The following is a 24,149-nucleotide window of genomic DNA, read 5'->3' on the forward strand; positions in this document are numbered from 1 at the left end:
TAAAAATAAGATATTTTGTTCATGAGAAGTAAGATAACTTGTTCATGAGAAGTGTTTATAAAGAGAAACTTAATTGTTGTAAAAGCTTTATTAAGAATGTTTATAAAGGAAGACACTACAACTGTTGAGATTTTAATAAAGCATGCTAGTAGAATAGTAAGGATATAACTGCCTTTCTTACTAATACATGTTATTACCATTGAAGGATGTCTTAAAGATGAAGCGCAGGACACAGCAAAGGAGAAGAGTCCGAGAACAAAGAGACAAGGCCTTTATATAGACTCAGGTGAGGGGAATTCCAAAGAAGATGACTTCAAGAGGTCAGATAGTCTATAAAAGTCTGGAACGTGAAGAGAACAGCGGAGGCTGCTTCGCACCTGAGGCTGCTTCTCCGACACCAGAACCAATGCTGATGATGCCTCCATCACTGATATTGCCCTGACTGAAGAACTTTTTGATATTTATACTTTATTTAACTACTTGTATAGAATGTTTGTAGAATATATATAATGCTAGAAATACTATTGTAATAAATAAATGAACTTATAACTTTATAACTAAACTCAGCCTCATGTGGCATTAATTTAAGTCGTTGAGTCTGAACAGACCACAGAGAAGTCTTCTGTCTGATTGTAAGTATCTTAAAATGCTTATAAATTAGATCAGATTTGACTTACCTAATCTGAGAATAATAAAGAATAAGGTAAAGGTGTTTAGAGACGCACCATAAAACAATATATATATATATATATATATATATATATATATATTGTCATAAAAAGTGTTAGAATGAAGACTCATCAGCTTTTAAATAATGATGGCACAGCTTTGTACTTTGAACTTTCACTTCTAACTTCCCTTTAGGGGCAAACAAACACAATCAAACCTCGCTTTTTCCTTTCTCTCTGTCACAATTTCTGTCTAGCCATCAAATTCCTAAACCTCCTTCCTTCTGTGAAACTACTGATATGGATTTAGTCAACAAATATGTCATGAAAGAACCTTGGAGCATGAATGCACTATATGCACATTCAAAAGTAACAAATCTTTAGGGACATGAGGTGCAGCGGAGAAGTAGGCACACATAATCTACTGTGCAAGCAAATGTGTCTCTTTCTGCAGACAAACCCTGATCCAAGTACACTTTCACAGTCACTTTTCTCTCAGGCGGGTCACAGTACAATCGCTTGGGTGGTCCCAGGAGTAAAGAGCCATGCTCAAGGGCATAATGGAGATAAGAAATCTCAGTGACTCAAGTTACAGAGTTTAAACTGCTAACCAATGTAGAGTATCAAGCACAAGGCTGAGTATATGACGTCATCCTGCGGTGATACCGTTTGTCAGGTTTACAATGTTTTAGGCTTAAACAGCTATTCAAATTTTACAGCTATTTGAGAATAAAGGTCAGTTAAATCATAATATCATAACAGAAAGAGCCACAGAGACTTTTGTGGAACTGAAATAAATACTTTTAATGTTGCGATCCTATTGGACTTATGATAGCAACCTGAATTGTAACAAAGCACTGTTGGCCAGAGGAGAACTGGCACCCCGACTAAGCCTGGTTTCTCCCAAGGTTTTTTTCTCCATTTTAACACCAATTTGCCACTTGTCTGCCACCTGATGTCACCTGATGGAGTTTGGGTTCCTTGCCGCTGTCGCCTCTGGCTTGCTTAGTTGGGGACACTTGACATTTGATATTCAACAGTGCTTTGATCTGCCTGCATTGACACTATTCTTTAAGAGCTGCTGTGCAGCCAAACAATGTACCAGTTATCAATGTAAAGCTGCTTTGACACAATCTACATTGTAAAAAGCGCTATATAAATAAAGGTGACTTGACTTGACTTTTGTAATTTAGCTTGAAGTCACATGATTCTAGCGTTCGACTTAAATGCGATCCTGACATTTTTGCCACCGATAATATTCTCCTGTCTGTATTAGCTCTAAAATCCTTGAGGAGATTAACAGGAGAGGAGAGGAGAGGAGAGGAGAGGAGAGGAGACGAGACGAGACGAGACGAGACGAGACGAGACGAGACGAGACGAGACGAGACGAGACGAGACGAGACATAAGATGTAAGAACATAAGAGATTAGGAGACAAAATGAGACTAGCTGAAAGAGGGGAGAGGAGAAGAAGGGAGACAAAATGAGAGAAGAGACAAGATGAAAGGAGACCAGAGGAAACAAGATGATGGAAAGGCAAGGAGATGAGAAGATTAAATAAAATGAGACTAGGCAAAAGGAGAGGAGATGAGACGAGACAAGATGAGTAAACAAGAGGCAAGGAAACAAGATGAGGTGATATGAAAGGAGAAAAGACAAGATGAGATGAGAGAAGATGAAAGGACCAGAATCCTCGTGAGGTGAGGTGAGGTGAGTTGAGATGAGAGGAGATGATACAAAATGAAAGGAGAGGGATCCAGGTGAAGTGAGAAGAGTTGAAAAGAGTTGAGATGAGTTGAGAAGAAGTGAGAAGAGCTGGGATGAGAAGAGTTGAGAAGATGAAGGAAGAGGAAAGGAATTTGGGTGATGAGTTGAGACGAGTTGATAAAGATGAAGAGAGAGGAGAGAAATACAGGTGGGATGAGGAGAACTGAGATAAGGAGAGATGAGATGAGGAGAATTGAGATGAGGAGAGATGAGATGAGGAGAATTGAGATGAGGAGAGATGAGAGGAGGAGAATTGAGATGAGGAGAGATGAGATGAGGAGAATTGAGAGGAGAATTGAGATGAGGAGAGATGAGATGAGGATAGATGAGATGAGGAGAATTGAGATGAGGACAGATGAGGATAATTGAGATGAGGATAGATCAGATGAGGATAATTGAGATGAGGATAGGTCAGATGAGGATAATTGAGATGAGGAGAGATGAGATGAGGACAGATGAGATGAGGACAGATGAGATGAGGACAGATGAGATGAGGACAGATGAGATGAGGAGAGATGAGATGAGGAGAATTGAGATGAGATGAAAGGAGGGGAAACCAGATGAGATGAAGTAATATGAAAAGAGTGGAGAGGAAACAAGGTGAGGTGAGATGAGACAAGTATAGACAGGACTAAAAGAGGCAAACAAGATAAGATAAAAGGAGAGAAGAGGAAAAAGCAGACAAGAAGAGATTAGATGAGAGGAGACAAGTGGAGAAGAAACCAGATAAAATGAGATTATATAAAAGGAGAGGAGATGAGAGGAGACAAGGTGAGACGAGAAGAAAGGAAACAAGATAAAATGAAAGGAGAGAAGAAAAGAGAGGAGACGAGGAGTAGAAACAAGATAAGTTGAGATGAAAGCAGATGAGACAAGAGGATACAGGAAGAAATGAGATTGAATAGAGGGGAAAAGAGATAAGCAGAGAGGAGACAATATGAGTGTATTGGAGATAAGCAGAGACGAGTCTAGAAGAGCGAGGAGAAAAGGAGATGGAGGGAAAGACGAGATGAGAGGAGACAAGATGAGCTGAAGGGAGGGGAGACAAGGACACAAACTGCAGCAATGAGAAGGGTGTTAGCCATGTAATTTCCAATAATTTGATTTGCACGTATTGGATCATCTTTCTGCTCTCTTTCTCTCCTTCATAAAGCATAAGACATGATGGCACTGTAGAACAATGGCTGGCCGCAGCCTAAATAGAACAGCAAACATCCTGTAAACTAACACCCCGCTGAGGGAACACCAAACTGTAAAGGATGTACGTGCCATTCACAAATCCGGATCATTTAAGGTCACATGCTAACAAAGAATTTAGACCATTTTGAGAGTCACATGAAACAAATAACACAATGGTCACGTGAGAAACGACCAAAATGACTCAATGAAGCATATCAGCACTAGCCGAAATACAGCTGAAAGACAGAAAAAGAGGGATGACTATGAAGAGAAGACAAAAACAAGCTGTGAAATTGATCTCTGTTCAGCATGATCATGACATGAACACTAACTCAATCGGCTGGTTGGGTGTGTTTAACAAACAAACACAATTTAGAGTTAAATTAGACCTTAATCATGCCTTAATTTGGCATGAATTTACAAACAAACCCTGATCTGTTTCACATACACACTGGACATACTCATCTACCGCAGAGGGATTGTTTTGCAAGACAGAATCGAATAACATGAAGGCCTATGCAAGGCATTATGGGATGCAGTGAAGCCATCAGTACTGATACTAAGTTTAAATCTAGGCTAAATTTGAAAAACTCTTACTATATATACACACACCATATCTTTTTTTATAGTACTACTATTCCAATATGCTATTCCGTATTGAGCCCTAATTTGCATGGTAAGCATAATAAATCATTTGCAATACTGGAATTGGAGTCCCAAATCATAACACGTTAGAAAAAGTACACCAACATTGCTTGGATGGTGCACGATTTTCAAAGTATGCACCCGCATGCATGCATTCTCAGGCTAAAGTTACCCACAATCCCTTGCATCACTTAATACAATTTGTTTGCAGTGGTTTTCTATCGACTTTTTCCGATAAGAAAATGAGAAGAAATGAGATTAGACAAGAAAGGTTCATGACAAGGCATTCTGGGATGCGGTGACATCATCTGTACTGATATTAGCTAAACCTAATTTAAAATTTCACATGCTGTCCATACAAAACAGTATTTGATATTGAAAATAGCATGCCAAAAATCATATTTTTTTATCAGTTGAAATAGTACGCCAAACTTACTTGGGTGGCATACTATTTCCGATTGATTATATTACCCACAATCCCTTCAGCGCTACCAAAGTGGACTAGGTTACAATGGTTTTTGGGACCTTTTCTGTTACAGAAAAGCATTAGGAATTCAAGATCCAGCCCAAATTTTTACGATAATTAACATAACAGATATAACAAAAGCAAACAGTACATGATAAAAGGGATTTGTGGAATAAAAAAGCAATTTTATACCATCAACAACTTCCAATATTTATATACTGCCTTACTATATACTCAAAATGATAGTACTCAAACTTTCCCCATCACTACAGAAGTGCATATTTAAGACACTAGATTATGACACAACAATCACATCATCACGTTTAATTGTTTGGCTGATACAGTCAATAATGTCATGTTAGACATATCAGTAGTTGCGCAATTTCTTTCATGAACTTTATTGAACTTCCTTATTACTGTCAGATGCAAAAACAATGATTAGCTGAGAGGAAGAGGGAGAGAGAGAAAAAGGAAACCATTTCGACTCTTTCTTCAGCATGTGTCACTACAGTGGGAAAACAACTGTGCTTGACACAGGCTTAACATACACCCTTGTAAACACTCAATCTCATAAACATACACACAGATGGGCGTTTTCAGTCACATACTCCTCCGGGCTAAAAGACCCTGCATGGAAAACACAACAATCATCAAGCAGACAATGAGTGTGTCTTTCAACGAGATAAAAACAGCAAGAAATGTAGGAGCGAGAGAGGAAAAGCACTCAGGAGAGCTGTCTCCCTCTCTCTCTTGCGCTTCAGTGAGATACATTTCCCTCAGAGCAGTGTGTGTTTGTCTCTCTCACGCCAGAAAACACACACCGAGGGCACTTCTACGGAGCGTGAATGTACAGTGCTGTGCGTGTATAATCTCTGTTCTAGGCGATTTGAGGCCGTTCAGTCTTTCTGCCAAGCAGGAAGGGTTTTACTGAAGCTTTCAAATGGATGTGACTCACACACGTTTAATTTTAAATGAGGACAGATCATAGATGATTGCTGTTTAAATAAAGGTGAATCTCATGAAAACAAGTCCAGGCCACATTGTACGTACTGTATAATGTATATAAAGAGACTTTATTTTTATTAAAAATTTAAAAATTTGCCAAATTAAACACTGTCATTACAATAAATATATCTGGATGATTTATTTGTGCATTTAAAACAAAAGATTTTAACATTTTAATATACTATTAGTATATTAAATATATTAGTATATATATTATACTAATATATATATATATATATATAGTAAAGAGAATGTGATCTTTTACATCATGCTATATTTTGAATTGAAAATGTCACAACGCAAAAAAAGTTTTTTAATTAATACTTAATTTTCTTTAAGTAAAATATATTTTCTAAAATCTTAATAAATAACAACTTGTAAAAATGAACCATTTTCCAAACCATACGTAAATAAATAAATAAATGGTTAAGTAATTAAGTAAGTAGGTAAGTAGGTATGTAGGTTTTGTTTGTCTGTTTATGATTTAACGCCATGCGAGCTACCTCGGCTATATTCATAGCGAGAACGAGATTAAAAAAAGAAAAAAGAAAAAATTAAATTACGTTTTTAAATTTGATCTTAGATAAAAATTCTCAAACTAAATCTGTCCTTTATTAAAAATCTTTTCATAAAAGTCAACAGAAAAATAAAGAATTCTAACAGATTTCAAACTATCACAATCCATCAAAATATGCTTCAGTGATAATGGATTATGGCACAAGGGGCGTGAAGGAGGATCTTCTAAGTATGTAGGTAGGTATTTGGTAGAAAAGCAAAGTCCAAAAAGTGAGCTCAGTAATGCTGTGATCCGGAATGACCGTTTCAAGCAGCACATCCCAAAAATACATGAGCTGAAACAGTTCTGGACAGAGAAATGGGCCAAAATTACCCCACGTCGCTGCTGTAGGTCTGATTTGCAAATAAAGAAAAGCTTTGGATGAAGGTATTAACAATTCAGAAGACTGCATACACTGTAAACCCGAATAAGTTGGCAAAACAGTTCAATCAGTTGCCTCAATTTTTAAGTTTTATTTTGTACTACTCATACATTTTAATTGTTCTTAACTTGAAATGTTTGAGTACACACATACATTTAACTTAAAAATATCATGTAACCCCAATGTAAACATTTTTATTAGCGTAAAATTAGCTAGCTATATAACAAGCTAATTCAAAACATGCTAACTTGTTAATTTGCTAGCATGTTAACAATAGCATGGTATAACATTTGCTGAATGAGTACAGCAATATAAAGCAGTTAACATACTTGCTCTCAAACCTCTCAAATCTCCCACTTAACATTAATCTTGCACAAAAACATTATATAACACTTAATTTTAGCATTTACTCTCCCTTTCGAGTGCCATGGGTAAAGTATGCTGGGAAATAGAAATCCCAGCTCAGTTTCAGTTAAAGTTTTTTGTCTCAATTAAAAGAAATAAGTTCATAAAACTCAAAACAATGAAACAGTTCAATTTACTGAAAATATTTCAGTTCTGTGAACTTTAAAGAAAAAAAATACTCATAAAAGTTAATTTGACTGAACTAATTTGTTTAATTTAAGTTTGTCCTACTCAAACCAATTAATTATTTTGATTAGTGCAGAAAGCATTATTTTTTCCCCCACTTTTTATAGGGATTACTAAAATAGTAACCAGACAAACCTTTATTTTACATTTTGGGCCCTTAATTAAGTTATACTGTTTGCTGGCCATCTCTCTGAATCAGATCATTGTCCCGCAGGAGAACCGTCCAACACAATAGGTCTTTCAGTACCGAGCAATAACTATCACTATCACATTTCTGACCACACAAGAGCTGAAGACTCCAACAATGTGACCACCAGACAATTAGTTACACACAAATGAAAACAACAGAGAAAAAAGACGTGTGCTCTCTTTATCAGCAACAAACTGCTTGATGACACTGCACAACAGCATCAAAAACAACAGATGAAACTCAAAACCAGACCCTCCGGGACCACACACACAGAGGCCGAAGACAAGTTTGTGTGTGAGCCTTGCTTTTAGGTGCTATTTGCTTATTGCCATGAATTGCCAAAGTGGATCCCAATGAGGAAACGGACACAAAATCAAGCTGTCAGTTTGTACATCAGATAGAAGCAGGGCCGTAGCTGGGTTATCCGGGGCCCCCCTAAGGCCAGGGCATCTATAATCATCAACCCCTTTTGCTCCGCCAGCAACGGCCCTGGATAGAACTGTGTTTGTGACGTAGTCACGATTATGGGGGAAAAATTGCTAAAACATCTCAAAAAATGATCCATAAGCTGACTAAAATACTATCTTTAATCATTTCTAAACATGCTAAACATAATTTATCTCTTTCAAACACAAAACAGGAAGTACGTGGTTGGCTTGTATGGCAGGAGAGAAGAGCTATTGCGCTCAGCTAGTTGTGTTAGTATTACTGGTTCAGCTTGTTCTCTAAAGGAAGAAGCCACATCCGCCCCGGACTTATGAAACCAAGAGCAGGGACGCTCCACACCCAACTACGGACTCTCTGGAGACCTCCAGTTCTGCAAAAACAGGTGATAAACATCCAGAACTGGCAAGTTATGAGCAAATGTGTTAATCTGCTCTCTACATTCAATGACTAAATAATCCGAACCACCAAATAACCAGAAACTTTTTTCACAACAATATGATCATATCACACTAACCGAGATGAGAGTTTCCAAATTATAATGGTATAGGAAAACAAATGTTAAATGTTTAAAATTATCACTGTTGCTTAGGAATGAACGGTATATCAGTACCATATTGTTTAAATTTGAAGAGATTTTTAAATTTAGCCTACCAGTATCGATTAATATTGGTTGAGTTCTGTTTCTCTTGTAGAATTTAAAACAATTGATTTAACTTACAATATTTTATTTTGTTTTCATTCAGTCAAAAATTATAACTTTTATTATCACCCATTTATCACTCACAACATGAACATAATCATCGACCAGAATTTTAATATTGGCGCTAACCCTAAGTGCGTTAAAAAAGAAACCAAACTAGAATTTTGGTCACACATTATCTGAAGAAAGTGACAAAACTTGGCTAAATTTGCAACCTTGAAGTTAAACTGATCAAGTTTTCATGTAAAAATCCTAAGTTTTAATAAGTCTTTTAATTCATTGAGACATGGGAAGTCCACAACATAACTATAATGATATCGATATAAAGGAACAATATCGTTGGAATCACTTTCAGAACGATTTTTTTTCCAACTGATGAATTATAAAAACATTGAATGCCAATCAGAAACCACCAACTTTATACAGCTCGAGCATTTAAAGTGGCAGACGCCAGCAGTATAACTGCACATATAATAAACAACTTTATTGTGCGTTGGTTTGGATGCTAATATAGCTATCTTTATAGTTAGCATTCTTGGTGTGAACAGGCCTTAACTGTAACTTTAGCTTTATGTCTCTTCAAGCTAGCAATAATGAACGTTGTCTTTGTGCTATTGTTCCTAGCCTGCAAGTGTTTAGTTTATTAATTACACGTTTCCCTTGCATCCACTTTATTGAGCGTTGGTGTGGATGCTAACATAGTTATCTTTATAGTTAGCATTCTTAGTGTGAACAGGCCTTAACTGTAAATTTAGCTTTATGTCTCTTCTAGCTAGCAAGGATGAACGTTATCTTTGTGCTATTGTTCCTAGCCTGCAAGTGTTTAGCTTATTAATTACACGTCGGCCTTGCGTCCACCAGCGGATTCTACGAGCACAATAAGGCAAGCCATTCTGTTTGCTAACAGTGGGTTTCTCTGTCTGTGTCTCTCATTCTCCCTCTCTCTCCGAGGATTCTAGGCTCTAGTCAACAGCCAGAACCGTAGAGCGTGCCAGCGGCGTCATTTCAGCAGTGTCCAGAGAGATGGTAACAGACACCGCTGGCGCAAACAAACGCACACACAGACACACAAGCCACAGGCTGCACGAACACCTGGGCTCTCTTGGCTGCTGGCACGCGGAGCCGATAACCTCTGAGAAAGAGAAAGCCTGGGTGAAACGTGCTATGTTTGGATAGATAACATCGGCGGGCGACGGTTCAATGGTTTTAATCGGGTGAATCCACAGACGCAGATGTGAGATAATGCCAATCCGGGTCTGATGTTATTCTGAAAGTGAAGACAGTGGAAATCATTTATAACAGGATCAAAAATTAACATATTACAGGTGTTAAGCGTGTCAGTTTTGAGCTAGCACTAGTGTCCCTAAACAGTTTTTCCAATTTTTCCAAACAAGTCTCCCAAACACCCCTGCCATCTTCTGTATATTTAGGCATAGTCAGGATTCTCAAACAAACAAAGCAATGTTTTGTGCAACAGTGTTTATATTTCAGCAAAAGCATCCTACTATTAGCTTGCTTCTGCATATTTTTGAAAAAAAAAAAAAAAAAAAAAATTATATTATATATATATATATATATATATATATATATATATATATATATATATATATATATATATATATATATAAAAAACGCACTTCAACTTTAAGGTTTCTTTAATCTTCATCCGTTTATGTACTAAAAGTTGACAGATAATTTCAACAGATCTCTTAATGTAGCCAACTGACATACTTATATTAACCTTCCACACTAAAACTTATCATATTTTCTTCTATTTTGCGCTAGTTTCTGGTGACAACACCATTTTAACTGCATTTTACTATTGTTAAAAACAAAAAAGAATTTGGTAAAAATGGTTCTAGCTTGTGTTGAGCTTGCTGCATTGATAATAAGTTATTTTCTTTCATGACAACTCTCGGAGTGTTTGGATGGATATGAAATGGATATAATACGTTTGGTCTTGGCAGAATAGCTCTGCTTCGCTGCTGCTGCTGCAGAGAAACTACGGGACTTGCTATTGTCAATACATACGTGACACTCTGCTGTTAGCAATTAAGACATGCTGCTGCTGTACAATATAGCATACATGAATTATCATAGCAGATCTATACAGGTGGAGCTGGGGAAGGTGGAGAGTTTCGCACGCTGCAACTGCTACAGCAAATGCTGACCAAGTATCAAGCTCACTGGCTACTGATACAGCAGGAACCAATCAGCTGTGCCCTATAGAGAATGCAAGCAGACTGAGTTAAGGAGAAAATATAAACATAGAAAATAGTTGGCTGAATATTCAGACAAATAACAGAGTCTTTCAATGTAGCGGGGTTATCTTTCTATGCTGAAAATAATATTTTTTATCCTTTCTGTAATAACTACAAGCTTCAGTTTGTTGTGACAAATATTATTATTCATGTTTACGGAAAAACAGCTAAGCTAACAGGCTGCTAGAAGTATGAGTTAAAACAACTGTATGCTCCCAAAACAGACTCAACAAATGGTCTCTCTGATCTTTTAATAACATTTTTTTTTCAGCCAAACAGAAGACGAATTCAATCGTACATTGGTTGTCAACTGAGAGAAAAAAAACAAACAAAAAAAGTCAAACACTCCAGCAAAGACACTTAAGGTGTACTGCTGGACAAAAAACCCTTCCATTTCTTCAAACTTTTTTTTTTCTTCAAGCATTAAATGCACCCATTGAGAGGAACTCGGCAAGAACGAGCAGGAGGAGAATGTTCTCTGGTGTGGGTGTTAGAGTTCACACGTACATTCGCTGTTTTACAGTTCCAACACCAAGACCACAATGAGTCTTTGTGCAGGTCTCTCAGACGGCATTGCTTAGATTTGTCATCATGTTGATGGACTATAAAGAGTCGTTTGATAGTTTTGAGAAGCAGGACTTTTCTGTCTTTTCTTTACTAGCTGCCAGACCCACTCTGTCATTCGTCAGGGAATAATAGCGCTTTAGAGAGCTTGGGACTACATGTAAAAGATTCAAGTTGCTGTCATCCTGAACTATGACTTACATTAGAAAGTGTTGGTTTGAGTTTTTAAAAACATCTAAAGCATGTTGACCATGTCATCTAGTCTTGATAGATCTTGTCTGTTAAGAAAACAGAGACCTAAAACGACATTTCAACACTCTGCTAATACATTAGAAAACTCCGTTATAAAACTAGCATCTTATAGGTGGTTTTAGCACATTGGTAAGTGGTTGCTAAGGATTTTCCTGGTTGTTTAAATGTGTTGTTCAGAAGTTGCTAGAGTGTTTTGGTTTAATTAAGTGTGTTGTTTTGCGGCTGCTAGTGTGACCTGGATGGTTTTAGCGCATTGTTATGCAGTTGCTACAGTGTTTTTAGTATTTTTAAGGGCCGTTCACACCAAGAATGATAACTATAACGGTAACAGTAACAATAACTATAAAGTTTTAATAATTGTTCTAATTCTATGAGAATAGGGTAGTCCACAACACAACTATAACAATAATGACATGGAGAAACTATATCATTGGAATCACTTTCAGAACAATTATTTTCAGCTGATGAACAATAATAATAATTATAAAAAAGGACAATCAGAACCCACCAAAATTTAAAGAGCTTGAGCACTTAAAGCAGTAGATGATGTAACTGTAGCTTGTGCTTATAATAAACAGATTGCTGCTGTACTTTGGTGTAGATCTTTATAGTTATCATTCTTGCTGTGAACAGCCCTTTAACATGTTGCTTACAAGTAGGGATGTCAATTTACATAAATTCCCATAATCGATCGCTGTTTAAATTAACGATTAATCGATTAACCTTAACCTCTTAAATCTGAAGCGGGGCGCTATTAAGATGTTTTCAACGTCATTTATGTTCAGTAAAATCACTTGTTTGTAGGGTTTTTTGAACCCTTGGTTAATTAGGTTTCAAAATAAATGGCTAGTTTAGAACACGTAACTACCTCAAAGCTAGCATTTTAATGATGACCTTGCTTAACTGAACATTAAATAGATCGTCGATTAATTGTTAGCATCCCTATTTAGAAGTCAAAAGTTTTTTTTGTGCCAGTTTTATCATCTGCCAGCAAAACTCACAATTTTGTTACTACTGAAAATGATACTACTTTACAAGGTGCCGATTTTGTATGAATTGTACGATTTTTAGAAAAAAATTAAGTATTAAGGTACTCCCCTATCCACACCCCTAAACCTAACTGCCACTGGGGATTTAGCAGATTTGACAAAAATGAACAAATGATATCGTACAAAGTCATACTAATTCGACACCAATTCGCCAAAACGTAAAATAGTTACGAATTGCCAAGAGATTTTGTTGTTTGTTCACATCTTTAACCCCACGTATGACAGTGATTCTTTGCTTATCAAGTGCTGTTTATAATGGTGAAAAGAGCTAAATTATTTATGCTCTGTGTAATCTTCACAAATCAAGTTAGCATTGACAGGACAGTGGGTGTTACATAACCTAACGCTATAATAACACACCATCCCATCCCATATTGTAATTTTAACCTGCCATTGCTGCTTAATGTGCCTTATAAAGCAATTTAGCTCAGTTTGAGATATAAACAAAGGTTGTCACTAGAACTGTCATCACAGTGGGTCTGTCAAAAAAGCAGTCAGAGAAAGAGAGAGTTGGCGATATCCAGCCGCTGTCAAGCACCACATGACTCAACAGGGGTTTGGCCTATATTAAGCACAGTGAGTCAGAAGCGATGATCACATCCGCACACACATCAAGTCGAGCGACAGAGAAATCACACACACACACACACACACACACACACACACACACACACACACACACACACACACACACACACACAACCTTTACAGAAAAGCACCTAGGCGGTACCATGTTACAATGAATGCATCAGATGGTAATACCACAGTATTTTAATATAAGCATGGAACTTGTTGATTACCACGTTTCACATGGTAGCTACCTCAAGGTACTTCTAACACTATTGTAGATTTCCCAAAAACATTTTTACCATAGTAAATGTCCAAAACAGTGATACTACAATTGAAAAATGCACAAAAAATAGCATTACTATGGTAACTGTCCAAAAAACATAGTATTACTTAACCAAATACTATGACATTACTGTGTCTATGTCCAAATAATGGTTTTATTACTGTTTATGTACAAGAAAACATGCTATTGCTTTGGTAAATATCCTAAGGCAATGGATGGTCAATGCCTAAATAAATAGTAGTACCACTGTAAGTATTAAAAAACATGGTAATACTGTGGCAAATGTCCAAAACCATTGTATTGTAGTTGTACATGTACAAAAAAGCATTGAATTGCAACAGCAACCATAGTTCAACTATAATATGTTTAGTAAAACTAATCTGCCAAAACAAAACATGGCTACTAGAGTTTAACTATAATATAACACCATGGTTAATTTTCATGTTCTAAAACATGGTATTACTGTGTGAAATGTACAAAATGATATTGATACCCTTAAAAAATGACTGTTATGTTACTGGTACAGTACTGGTACAAACTGTGATAGCACGGTGATTGCAACAGATGGTAATACAATTGTGCTTTGGTGTATTCCATGGTACCAAATGATAAGAGAATACCGTAGTTTTGCCACGGCAGATGTCCAAAAAACCATAGTATTACATTCACATCAGTCATTTGGTCAACGACAGTTCCCAGATGGCATTGTGCCTACAGGAACATACACACACAGCAGATTATCATCAAACTTCAATGCTGCCAAGCCAAACTTTGCTTTAGTGGCAAATTCAAGCTACACTGACTCTCAGCTGTGTCACTACAACCTGAAACAACACTACATCAGTGGATTAATAAACATAGAAGTAGTAAAAATCAACTAGCATAACTGTAAACCACAAAAACCACCTAAGCAGAGAACCTCAGAGGTGCATGTGATCCTAAAGAAAATTACTTCTATTTTTAATGAACAAATCACATAAAAATGGACAAAACAAAGCCCCATCCTACATTTTTTGCTGATGAATATCCCATTGCCTACCACCCATAATGTAACCAAGCCCTTTTCTTTCTAGCAAACACTTGATGGTGAAACTACAAATAGTTTGTTTTCTAATATGGTCATTAATCATCTTGGAGCTGAAAGAAAATCAAAGGAATCCAATAAAGAGGGCAGGAACTGTGAAAGAATACCATGTATGTGTGTGTGTGATGCATACAAGAGTGTGTGCTGTGATGTGTAAAGAGTGCCGTGTTTTCTCAGAGGTCTGCAGAGGGGCACTGACTTTGGAAATTGGGGGGTGGTCAAGGAGAAACAGAAATGCTGAACTGCTTAATAGGAAGATTAGCAGAAAATATATCAGTGCAAAGAGTAGAGTATGATGAGAAAAAACATCTGTACCTGCCACATTGACTTTCTCTGGGTTGACAGGGTTCGGTCCAGGGGTCCCGGTTCCATTGGTCAGGTTAGTACTTGTTCCGTTGTAGATGATATTGTCCACTTTAGACTCCAGCTTTGATAATCTCTGCATTATATTGTCCAGAAGAACAGCTAGAGTCTTCTTCAGATCTGCACAACAGAATATGATATGCATATGATTAGCTTAAAAGAATACAACAGAATAAAGCAGAAAAAAATAACTTTGTGTATAAATATATATATTTACATATATATAAATAAACATGAATAATTATTAATTTCAAAAATGAAAAAAAAAAATAGAAATGTATAGTTATATTTAATTATACATATATTAAATTTTAAATATATAGTTTTTATATTTTTATTTTATTTAGATTATATAAAGTATTAATAAATTTATATCCATATTTTAATGTTTTATATATATATATATATATATATATATATATATATATATATATATATATATATTTGCATCTAACTGAAATTTCTGATGACTCAATATCAAGATTTTTATTTTTTTTTTCAGGCTAAACATTTATCCATCTTCTGAGAATCGAATCGAATTGAATCGAATAGAATAGATCATTTTGATGAAGTAAAAGGCATGGTGCCCATTTATATTTTCAATCCACACACACCTGACCGAATGAGGTCAATACACCTCCAGCATTTCAAACAGGCTTTATTATGACTTCAGCTGAAACACAAGCTTCCTGCAGAACAGTGGGAATAAGAACCAACCATATGCTCAATAACCTGAAGTTTCATCTTGATAACACACTGTAAAAGATAATTATGTTCAAATGCAGAGAGAGTCAGAGAGGACGAGTGGGGCGTGGAATGATCCAAATATAATTATGAATTAAAATACTGAGATTCATTTAGTATAGATTGATTGTTGATTTAGTGATTCAGTTTTAAAGAATCTAATAAACAAACAAACCACATGTAATAGGCAAGTCAAGTTTATATATATAGCACATTTCATACACAATGGTAATTCAGTGATTTAAACCATAACAATACAGAAGAAGGAAGGATAAGCATCATTCTTTTACCATGGTCCATTTCTCCTCTCAGGGTAGACACTCTGTCATTAACTAGATTCCTTTCAAATACAATTCATGGCGACTTCTTGAATGAAGAACAAATATGTTGTTACATTGTTTTCCAGTGACGTAATTCACAAAACCTTGAACTACTTGTTCCTGTTTCTAACTCACATCTCAAAAACCGAAAAAGGGTAGAAGGAGAGAAAATAAATGTACTTCTCACAATGCACGACTAGTGAGAACTTGCCCAATCCATTCAAATCCCAAATGATTTTTCATGCAGAAATGTGTCACATTATGAAAGTTAAACTTGTTGCGGATGTCTAACTCATTTCATCTCTTTCTCTCTGGCTCAAAAAAAATAGTCCAAATCCGATTGGATTTTCTCTGACAGATGGAGACAAGAGAGTTTAATCCATATTTCTATGTCACCAAGTGCCACTGCTCACAATGATGATGACGTCATGACATCATCACACTTCCCCGGACTAAATCCCTCAGAGAGCAGTAAACCCTTTGGGGCAGTCACATTCACATAATCGGCATGTGACATTAAAGGTGTTGTATGTCATTTTTTGGACCGTAGTAAAGCATAAAAATACCATAATATGTTTTCAGATATTTAGGAAACATTTTAAGTTCAAATACTTTGGTAACACTTTACAATAAGGTTCATTAGTTAAACATTAGTTAATATATTAACTAATATGAACTAACCATGAACAATACATTTGTTACTGTATTTACTAATCTTCGTTAACGTTAGTTAATGAAAATACAGTTGTTCATTGTTTGTTCATGTTAGTGCACAATGCATTAACTAATGTTAACAAGATTTTATTAAAAATTCATTAATAATAATGTATGAGTAAATGTTGAAATTAACATTAACTAAGATTAATTAATGCTGTATAAGTGCAGTTCATTATTAGTTCATGTTAACTAATGTAGTTAACTAATGTTAACTAATGAACCTTATTGTAAAGTGTTACCAATACTTGTTTCTCTGTAAAACAACACGACAACCAGTTATTCTACTTTGAAATGTGTAGGAATGTCTGTTGTTTTTATGTTATGTTTTTTTTTTTTTTTTAAAGTAGAGATGCACCGGTCGACTGGCCATAAACCGGCTGGTTCTTGGTCCAAACACACAGTCGGCAACTGTTTTTTAGTTTTATATTTTGTCTTGTCTTTATTCCAGACTTGCACACAAACTGCATTGCAATCATTTTCTAAAATGTCATTTGTGTGGAAATACTACGAAGTCTGTAAACAGGATGTTAACACAGGCCAGAGACAGAACACGCTGAAGACGGAACCAAAAAAGAGAACAGAACAAATACTGTATCAGGCACAACAAGCTCACTGTTCGTGATGCTCAAAATATAGGAAGAAAAAAAATATAAATTTTGAATTGGGGTGGGGGTTTATATGAATGCATCTCTGAAGGGAACTGACTGTCTTCAGAAAAGTTTCAATGGCATTTTCTTTTCCTCTTACTTCCGTATTAAGTAGTGTTTATAAGCGTAGCACTGCTTTGCGTACAGCAGTACCTAAAGAAACCTGCTGTTTCATAAGCGCCATCTACTGTTAGAGAATGAATTTGCATTTTCATTCAGTCCATCTGCGGTTTTTGTTTTGTGCAGGTGTGTCTAATCTAATTCAAATCAAAAATAACTGCTTATGTTACATGTGTGTAGCATCTTTTGTTTGGATCGCGATTAAATGCAGTGATTGCCTCTAATTTCAAATAGCTACAGATATTTTTTTGTTTAAAGCAAAAAAATAAATAAAAATTGCTTAAAAAAAAAAAAAAAAACGGTATCAGAATCAGCCAATTTGGTTGTAAAAAAGAAAAGAAAAAAAAGGAATCGGCCATGAAAAATCATGATCGGCGCATCACTAGTTTTAAACTAATGTTCATGATCTTACTTTCAAAAAACAGAAATAAAACTACTTAAAAATCAGTCCTGCATATATCAGACACTTAAAAAATAATAATGAACTTTTTTTTTTAAATAATAAAAAAAAAAAAATACTTTAACATTAAACAAAGAATGATACAATAAAAACATTAATAGAAATAAATGCTACAAAGGCATACAACATTTTTAGACAGGAAGGAATCTTAATAATTTTCAGTATTTCAAAGCATTTACCATTCTAACATAAAACCACCTTTGAGGACCATCATTAGAGTAAGCAAGGGTCTCCAAACTCCTGGAGGGCCACTGTCCTGCAGAGTTTAGCTCCAACTTTCCTCAACACACCTGCCTGGAAGTTTCTAGTATGCCTAATTAGACCATGATTAACTGGTTCAGTTTAACTGGGCTTGGAGCTAAACTCTGCAGGACAGTGGCCTTCCAGGATTGAGTTTCGAGACCCCTGGTTTAGAAGGTAAGATGGCACACAAAAATGTTGACACTGCACATCGGACTAAAAAGCCTTCATGTAAACACCTTAATCGATCCGATTGAGCTTGATCCAAATTAAATTTCGATCGGATTAAAGGAGTGATCAACCTGATCACTTTATTTAGCGTTCATGTAAACACTATGTTCAGATTAATCGATTAGAATGATTTCATTCCAATTTAAACAAAAGGTGAGCATGTAAACATAGCAACTGTTTCCAATGTAAAAGTAAAGCGACCTTTAGATGAGTCTAACCCAGATCTGAAAGATAGGGCTGGATTAGTGTTTTTACCCATCATATTACTGCAGTGAGTCATATCTGACCTTACACCTACCATTTTTGTCTTTTTCTCGAGCTCTCTTTATCACTTTCACTCTCAAAGGATAATGCAAATTGATCTTTCACTTCAGCCTGGTTTAATCATTTCTGTCTGTCTGTCTGTCTGACTTATGAACTGCAAACGGGATGCATTAATGGAATACATTTCCTGGAGCTTCAGCGAGATGCGATGTAGACAGGAGACAATATACTGACCAAGATTAGATTATCAAAAGCAAGATATAGATCCACATCATGAACAAAAAGCCACAGTTCTGGTTTACAGGAAAAGCAGAAAGTGGACCAGAATACAATACTTGGACATACAGCAAACTAACTACAGATGCAAAATTATACATGGAGACCAGATACATTTTTGTTCCTTGTTTTAAGAGAAACCAGATTCCATCACAGATGGCACAGTGATTGAATTTAACAGGTCAAACAGTAACAGATCAGGTTGAGACAGGAATCTGTTCTTACAATGAACCAAGGTTCATAGCAGTTCACAGCCAAGAATGAACTAAGAACTAAGAACTAAGTGAACTAAGCCACTAAGAATTATAAACATAGACATTTACAAGTATGTGCTCGACAAACGTGTTTAACACTTGCAGATGATTTCTTATAGAAATGGACTTTACTTAATGTAAAAACCCGATTTGTTTTTCTTTTTTGTGCCCACATTCTCCACCAAGTGAAAATCGCATTTACTTAGCAAAGATTATTTTCATGTTATGGCAGAACATTTTTAAATTCTATATTATTGTGTCTAAATACATTAAAAATAAAAAGAATAAACACTATTTTTAAAAAAGAAATTTAGGCATCGCAACATTATAATGTATAATATGTAGAAAAATAGGGCTGCCCCCTACTAGTCAACAAAAAGAGGCTTAGTCGACCAAAATATTACTAGTCGGTTAGTCACAGGAACGAAAAAAAAAAAAAAACTGCAGATGAAGTGGCGAAGTCGAAGGTCCGTGAGGGACAGCTTGTTAATGGCGGGTCCTTGTGATAATTACAGTATGTTGGGTAGGAAATCTAAACATTTGCCTATCATCTAAAAGCATGGGCCTTAATTAGCATTATCACCAACCGACTAAGGCATTTGTTACTGATAATGTTACCACGGCTACATCTTACATGCCTGACATTCACCTGCACGGTATGCTATCGAGGTCAACTCTCCTACACAAAAAACCCAAAAGTCACGTGTGTTTACTTGCGCCACACACCTCTGGATGTATCTTGAACCTGATAAATATATCAACAAACTGCAACCTCACCTGTAAAAGAAGCTATTTAGCGCAAGAAGCCGTGTGGTGTGTGTCTTTGCTTCTGGATCGATAGTCATTCGTGGGCCGTAATGAGGCCTCTTGCCCAATGGAGCGCCTCTATTAGCAGCATGAATAAGTTATCGACGGCTGTACGCTGTGCTCTCAGAGAAAGGCTAAAACAGACACTGTTGCGGCTTTCTTCTGTTTAAGAACGATGACATTGTCTCTTTAAACATTAGCTGTTATGGTTGCGGCCCATCACAAATGCATCTTCCGCATGGCATGGCTTCTCAACTACAGCCTCAGGTCATCATGGGAGCTAAATATAGGTTAAAACATGCAGTGGAAGAAAAAAACGCTGGGAAAGACAAAGCCAGAGGAGGTGAGATATAAAGGCCATAGTGCTGCAGCAGCCATGTCGGTTTACACGGCTGATATGAAAAATGGACTTCAAACTGACTGCTGGATTCAAATTGCACAACTGCAGTGTTCCCATCTCCCGCAGTTTCTTGGATTCCCACAGCTTTTCTTCACAGTACAGTTATCTGTTCCTCACACCATTGCCAAATGAATTAAAATGAAGGTTGCAGGTTGTTTACAGAGCTGCATATGAGCAGAAAACGTTCTGAACTTTTATTGCCAGCAGTAGATGAAAGTAGCTTCTATGGTTGCAACTGACCGCAAAGATCTTCAATGCTCCCAAACAAAAAAAAATGAGAAAAACCAGTGATGGGATGTCAACTAAGAAATAAATCTTACAATTGCAGTTCTCAGTTATTCAGGTCATAAGTCTGTAACTCAAAATGTTCACCACTCAGTGCTTCAATGGTTGCGACAGACGATGAAGATCGAAGTTTTCAAAGAAACAAAAAAGAAATACTAATGATAAAATGTCAACTACAAAACTATGTGGTCAAAATTTACATTAATACATCAAGAATTTATCTTTTTTTTTTTTTTTTTTTTAATTTTGTGAATATTACAATCTAGCGATTACAATTCTTAGTTATCCAGGTTATAGTAGAAAGTTCTAGAAGATGTATTCTGGATAACTGGATATATTTCTGTAGCTCAAGATGTTCACCACGTATCCAAGTGGCTTCATTGTTTGCCACTACAAATGAAGATCTCTGACACTCCCAAACAAAGAGAAAAAAAATGATGAGATGTCAACTACGAAACTACTAGACGGTATGCGATTTCAGATACAGCTAAGGACTCACCGTATGCCGTCATGGTGCCTACGTAGGGTCCGTCCATCACGCTCTGGTTCTCCTCAGCGAGGGCTTTGATATATCGCTTGCTGAGATCCAAAATCTGCATGCGTAGCTGTGCACTGCTTTCGTGTGTCGCCCGCTGTTGGATTGTGAAATGAAGCAACATCATCCCCCAAATGAAGCCGAAACTCACAAGGAAGAATCCCAGCTTTTGGGAGGACAACTTCCACAAGTACACGGAGCCCATGGTGAGGAAGTTCGTTTGAGTGTGTGGTGTGTGTGCAATTCAGGATGAGTTGAGCCTCATGGTGCTCAGGGGGGCGTGGTCTCTAGTCTTTATTTTCCTCACTGCAGTCCATTCCTTGTAGCTCAAGCTGTCAATCACACCAGAGACAAGCCCACCAGAAGCTCCATCACAATGAAGACACTGTAAGAAAAAAGGAAAGTCAAAATTAGTCTTGGACAAAATTAGTCTTAGAACTTGACTTGGGCCAGTAAGAAACTACCTGGTCCGCTGATAGACGCCTGCTTTCAAATTCTCCCGATCTCGCTTTCAAACACTTCTGTGTGCTTTCAAATGCTTCAGTGTGTTGATCATTGAAGCCAATCACAGACATATATGTTGATCGTGTGAACACAATGGCCAATCAGAGGCGCTCAAAGAAAGCTTTTTAAAATTTCAGTACCGACTTGGTATCAAGAAGACAACCACTCAAATGAAAAGAAAAACCACCCAGATAACAGTAGCAATAACATGCAAAAGAAACTATTTTGTTCCACCATGTGCTGTCAGGCAATGTGACTACAACTGTGACATCATAATGGATGACCACATAACCAGGATCACAATATGGTCTCTAGTGTTTCACACTGTTTCAATAGACGTAACAGATCGTGCGGTGGCATTTCAATGAGGGGATCGAGTCAAAGCAAAGGATGAAAATGTTAAGCAAACCTCGACTGAAAGGCATCCAGAGAATGAAAGACAAACAGTTAGGCCTATTTTATATGAACACAAATACTTGTTTGCATTGGGGCACAGATTTAAATATAGTCAGCAGAAATGTATGCCACTGACAATATGGGCACAAAGGCTGAATACACACTAACTGTTGACCTTCTGATGTGGTTGAAACATTGATGACCATATAATCCCAGCATAACCAGTTTTAGAAATGTTGCCCAATCACTTTACTCTCCTTTCAGACCTACTATAAGCGACCTTTGATATTTAATAAGTTGTTATTAATGTTGTTAAAGTAGCAAGCCACTTGATGTCAAGGCATGAAGCAGTTCTTACAAACCTATTAAAATCACTGTAACGCACACCCCTTGAGTAACAGTAACAGGATAAAAGTTATAACCTAAATAGTTGTAGCTTACAGCTAAGCTTAGATAGAATAAATGTTATATTGTTTTTAACGTGATATTGTGTTTAACGTATATAGCAGATATTGTAGCTTAGCATAAATGCATTGGTGTCTCTATCATGATATTGTCGTTAGCCTACAATTTTGTGAGCAAAAATTCAACAGGAATCCACGGGTTCAGGAGTTTCATGTGATGAGCGAAGTCTGCATGGGGAACATTTTCGCCCTGTTCAAGAATTTGCCGCACTGACCAACAGAAAGCTGTTTGGTTTGAAAGTGACTTCTCTGTTGAGCTGTGCTTCATACATCCCTACGATATTTTCACGTAATATTTTGCTTAAATTTCACTAATGTGACCGCATCCTAAGTGTGATATTGCCAATAAAGCATGATATTGTAACTAACATAAACATCATCGAAGCTCAGCCAATCAAACTATTTGTTCTGCGTATCCACATTCTGATGAACAATTGTTTTTTAACAATCCAAATGGAGTAAAATTTACATATACGTAACTAATGTACGAATGTTATTGACATTGTTTGCTTACATTGTAAAAAACCGAGTTGTAAATAAAACAAAGATTACTGGAGTATATTTTACAAGACAATACTATTTCAGTTTTTCTACTTCAAAAATTCACGTTTAATTCAATTTTCTTGTCACATTGAAAATTGTTTCTCCACAAAATAAAAAAAATAAAAAATTGTGTCGACAGAACTATTAAACTTTAAGAACTGTCATATTGAGGCATTGTTCACAACTCAAGAGTTTGCCGAAAGAGAATAACGCATATTTCGCTTTAAGGGCAGAACAACTCAAAAATCAATTATTCACAAGTGGTCGAAGTGTCAAATAAAATGCAAAAAGATAAGGGAACAAAGGCATGTTTCATGATGCGGTCATGAAATACAACAAAAAGAGAAAGACTAAAGGCAGGAACACACTAAGACGACGCCAACAAACTAGTGGCGACGAAAGCCAGACTGCGGGGTTGGCTCACGTCGGTAGCGTCTGGGTCCAAAGTTGCCCTGACACACCAAACCAACGCTCGACAGCTGACAGCCAAGTAGCACGTCCGTTCTGCGCCTGCGTAAGAAGAAATTCCTTTCCGTACCAGCAGGTGGCAGTAGCTGAACAGCCAATCAGAATGATCAGATGGCCGACAGACCGACGAGCTCCAATGCCGATTCAACATGTCGAATCGGCTGAAAAAAAGCCGACAAGGACCAACTTCAGGCGACGGTGCGGAACACACTGAGGAAACTTAGTCGCCCGACAAACAAAAACTGCCCGACAGCCGACCGTTGGCTTGGTGTGTTTCTGCCTTTAGAAGTTTATTTTTTAATACAGTTCAAGAATGTACACACACATTAGCATGGTAAAATCCTTCCCTGACAACAACTGCCTTTCTTTGCGAAACAGACATGTTGGATGCACATGCAACCTCCCACACACTCTCTCCCCAATGTACTCTTGTACAAAATATCAATGAATCTT

The 24,149-nt window shown here is 36.7% G+C and overlaps 1 protein-coding gene across 1 annotated transcript in view; it reads right to left on the reverse strand.

Annotated features, from left to right (window-relative positions):
• Positions 1-24,149, reverse strand: part of mgat5 (alpha-1,6-mannosylglycoprotein 6-beta-N-acetylglucosaminyltransferase) — a 65,419-nt gene that overhangs the window by 35,514 nt on the left and 5,756 nt on the right. Inside the window, exons 2-3 of the mRNA XM_051908433.1 lie at positions 21,286-21,706; positions 14,974-15,141 (exon numbers count right to left, since the gene is read on the reverse strand). Of these exons, the coding sequence (XP_051764393.1) occupies positions 14,974-15,141; positions 21,286-21,526 (409 nt within the window). The 5' untranslated portion in view covers positions 21,527-21,706. The remainder of the gene's footprint in view (positions 1-14,973; positions 15,142-21,285; positions 21,707-24,149) is intronic.

The sequence above is a fragment of the Ctenopharyngodon idella genome, chromosome 10 (assembly GCF_019924925.1).
Source record: "Ctenopharyngodon idella isolate HZGC_01 chromosome 10, HZGC01, whole genome shotgun sequence".
In the NCBI taxonomy this organism is placed as follows: Eukaryota; Metazoa; Chordata; class Actinopteri; order Cypriniformes; family Xenocyprididae; genus Ctenopharyngodon; species Ctenopharyngodon idella.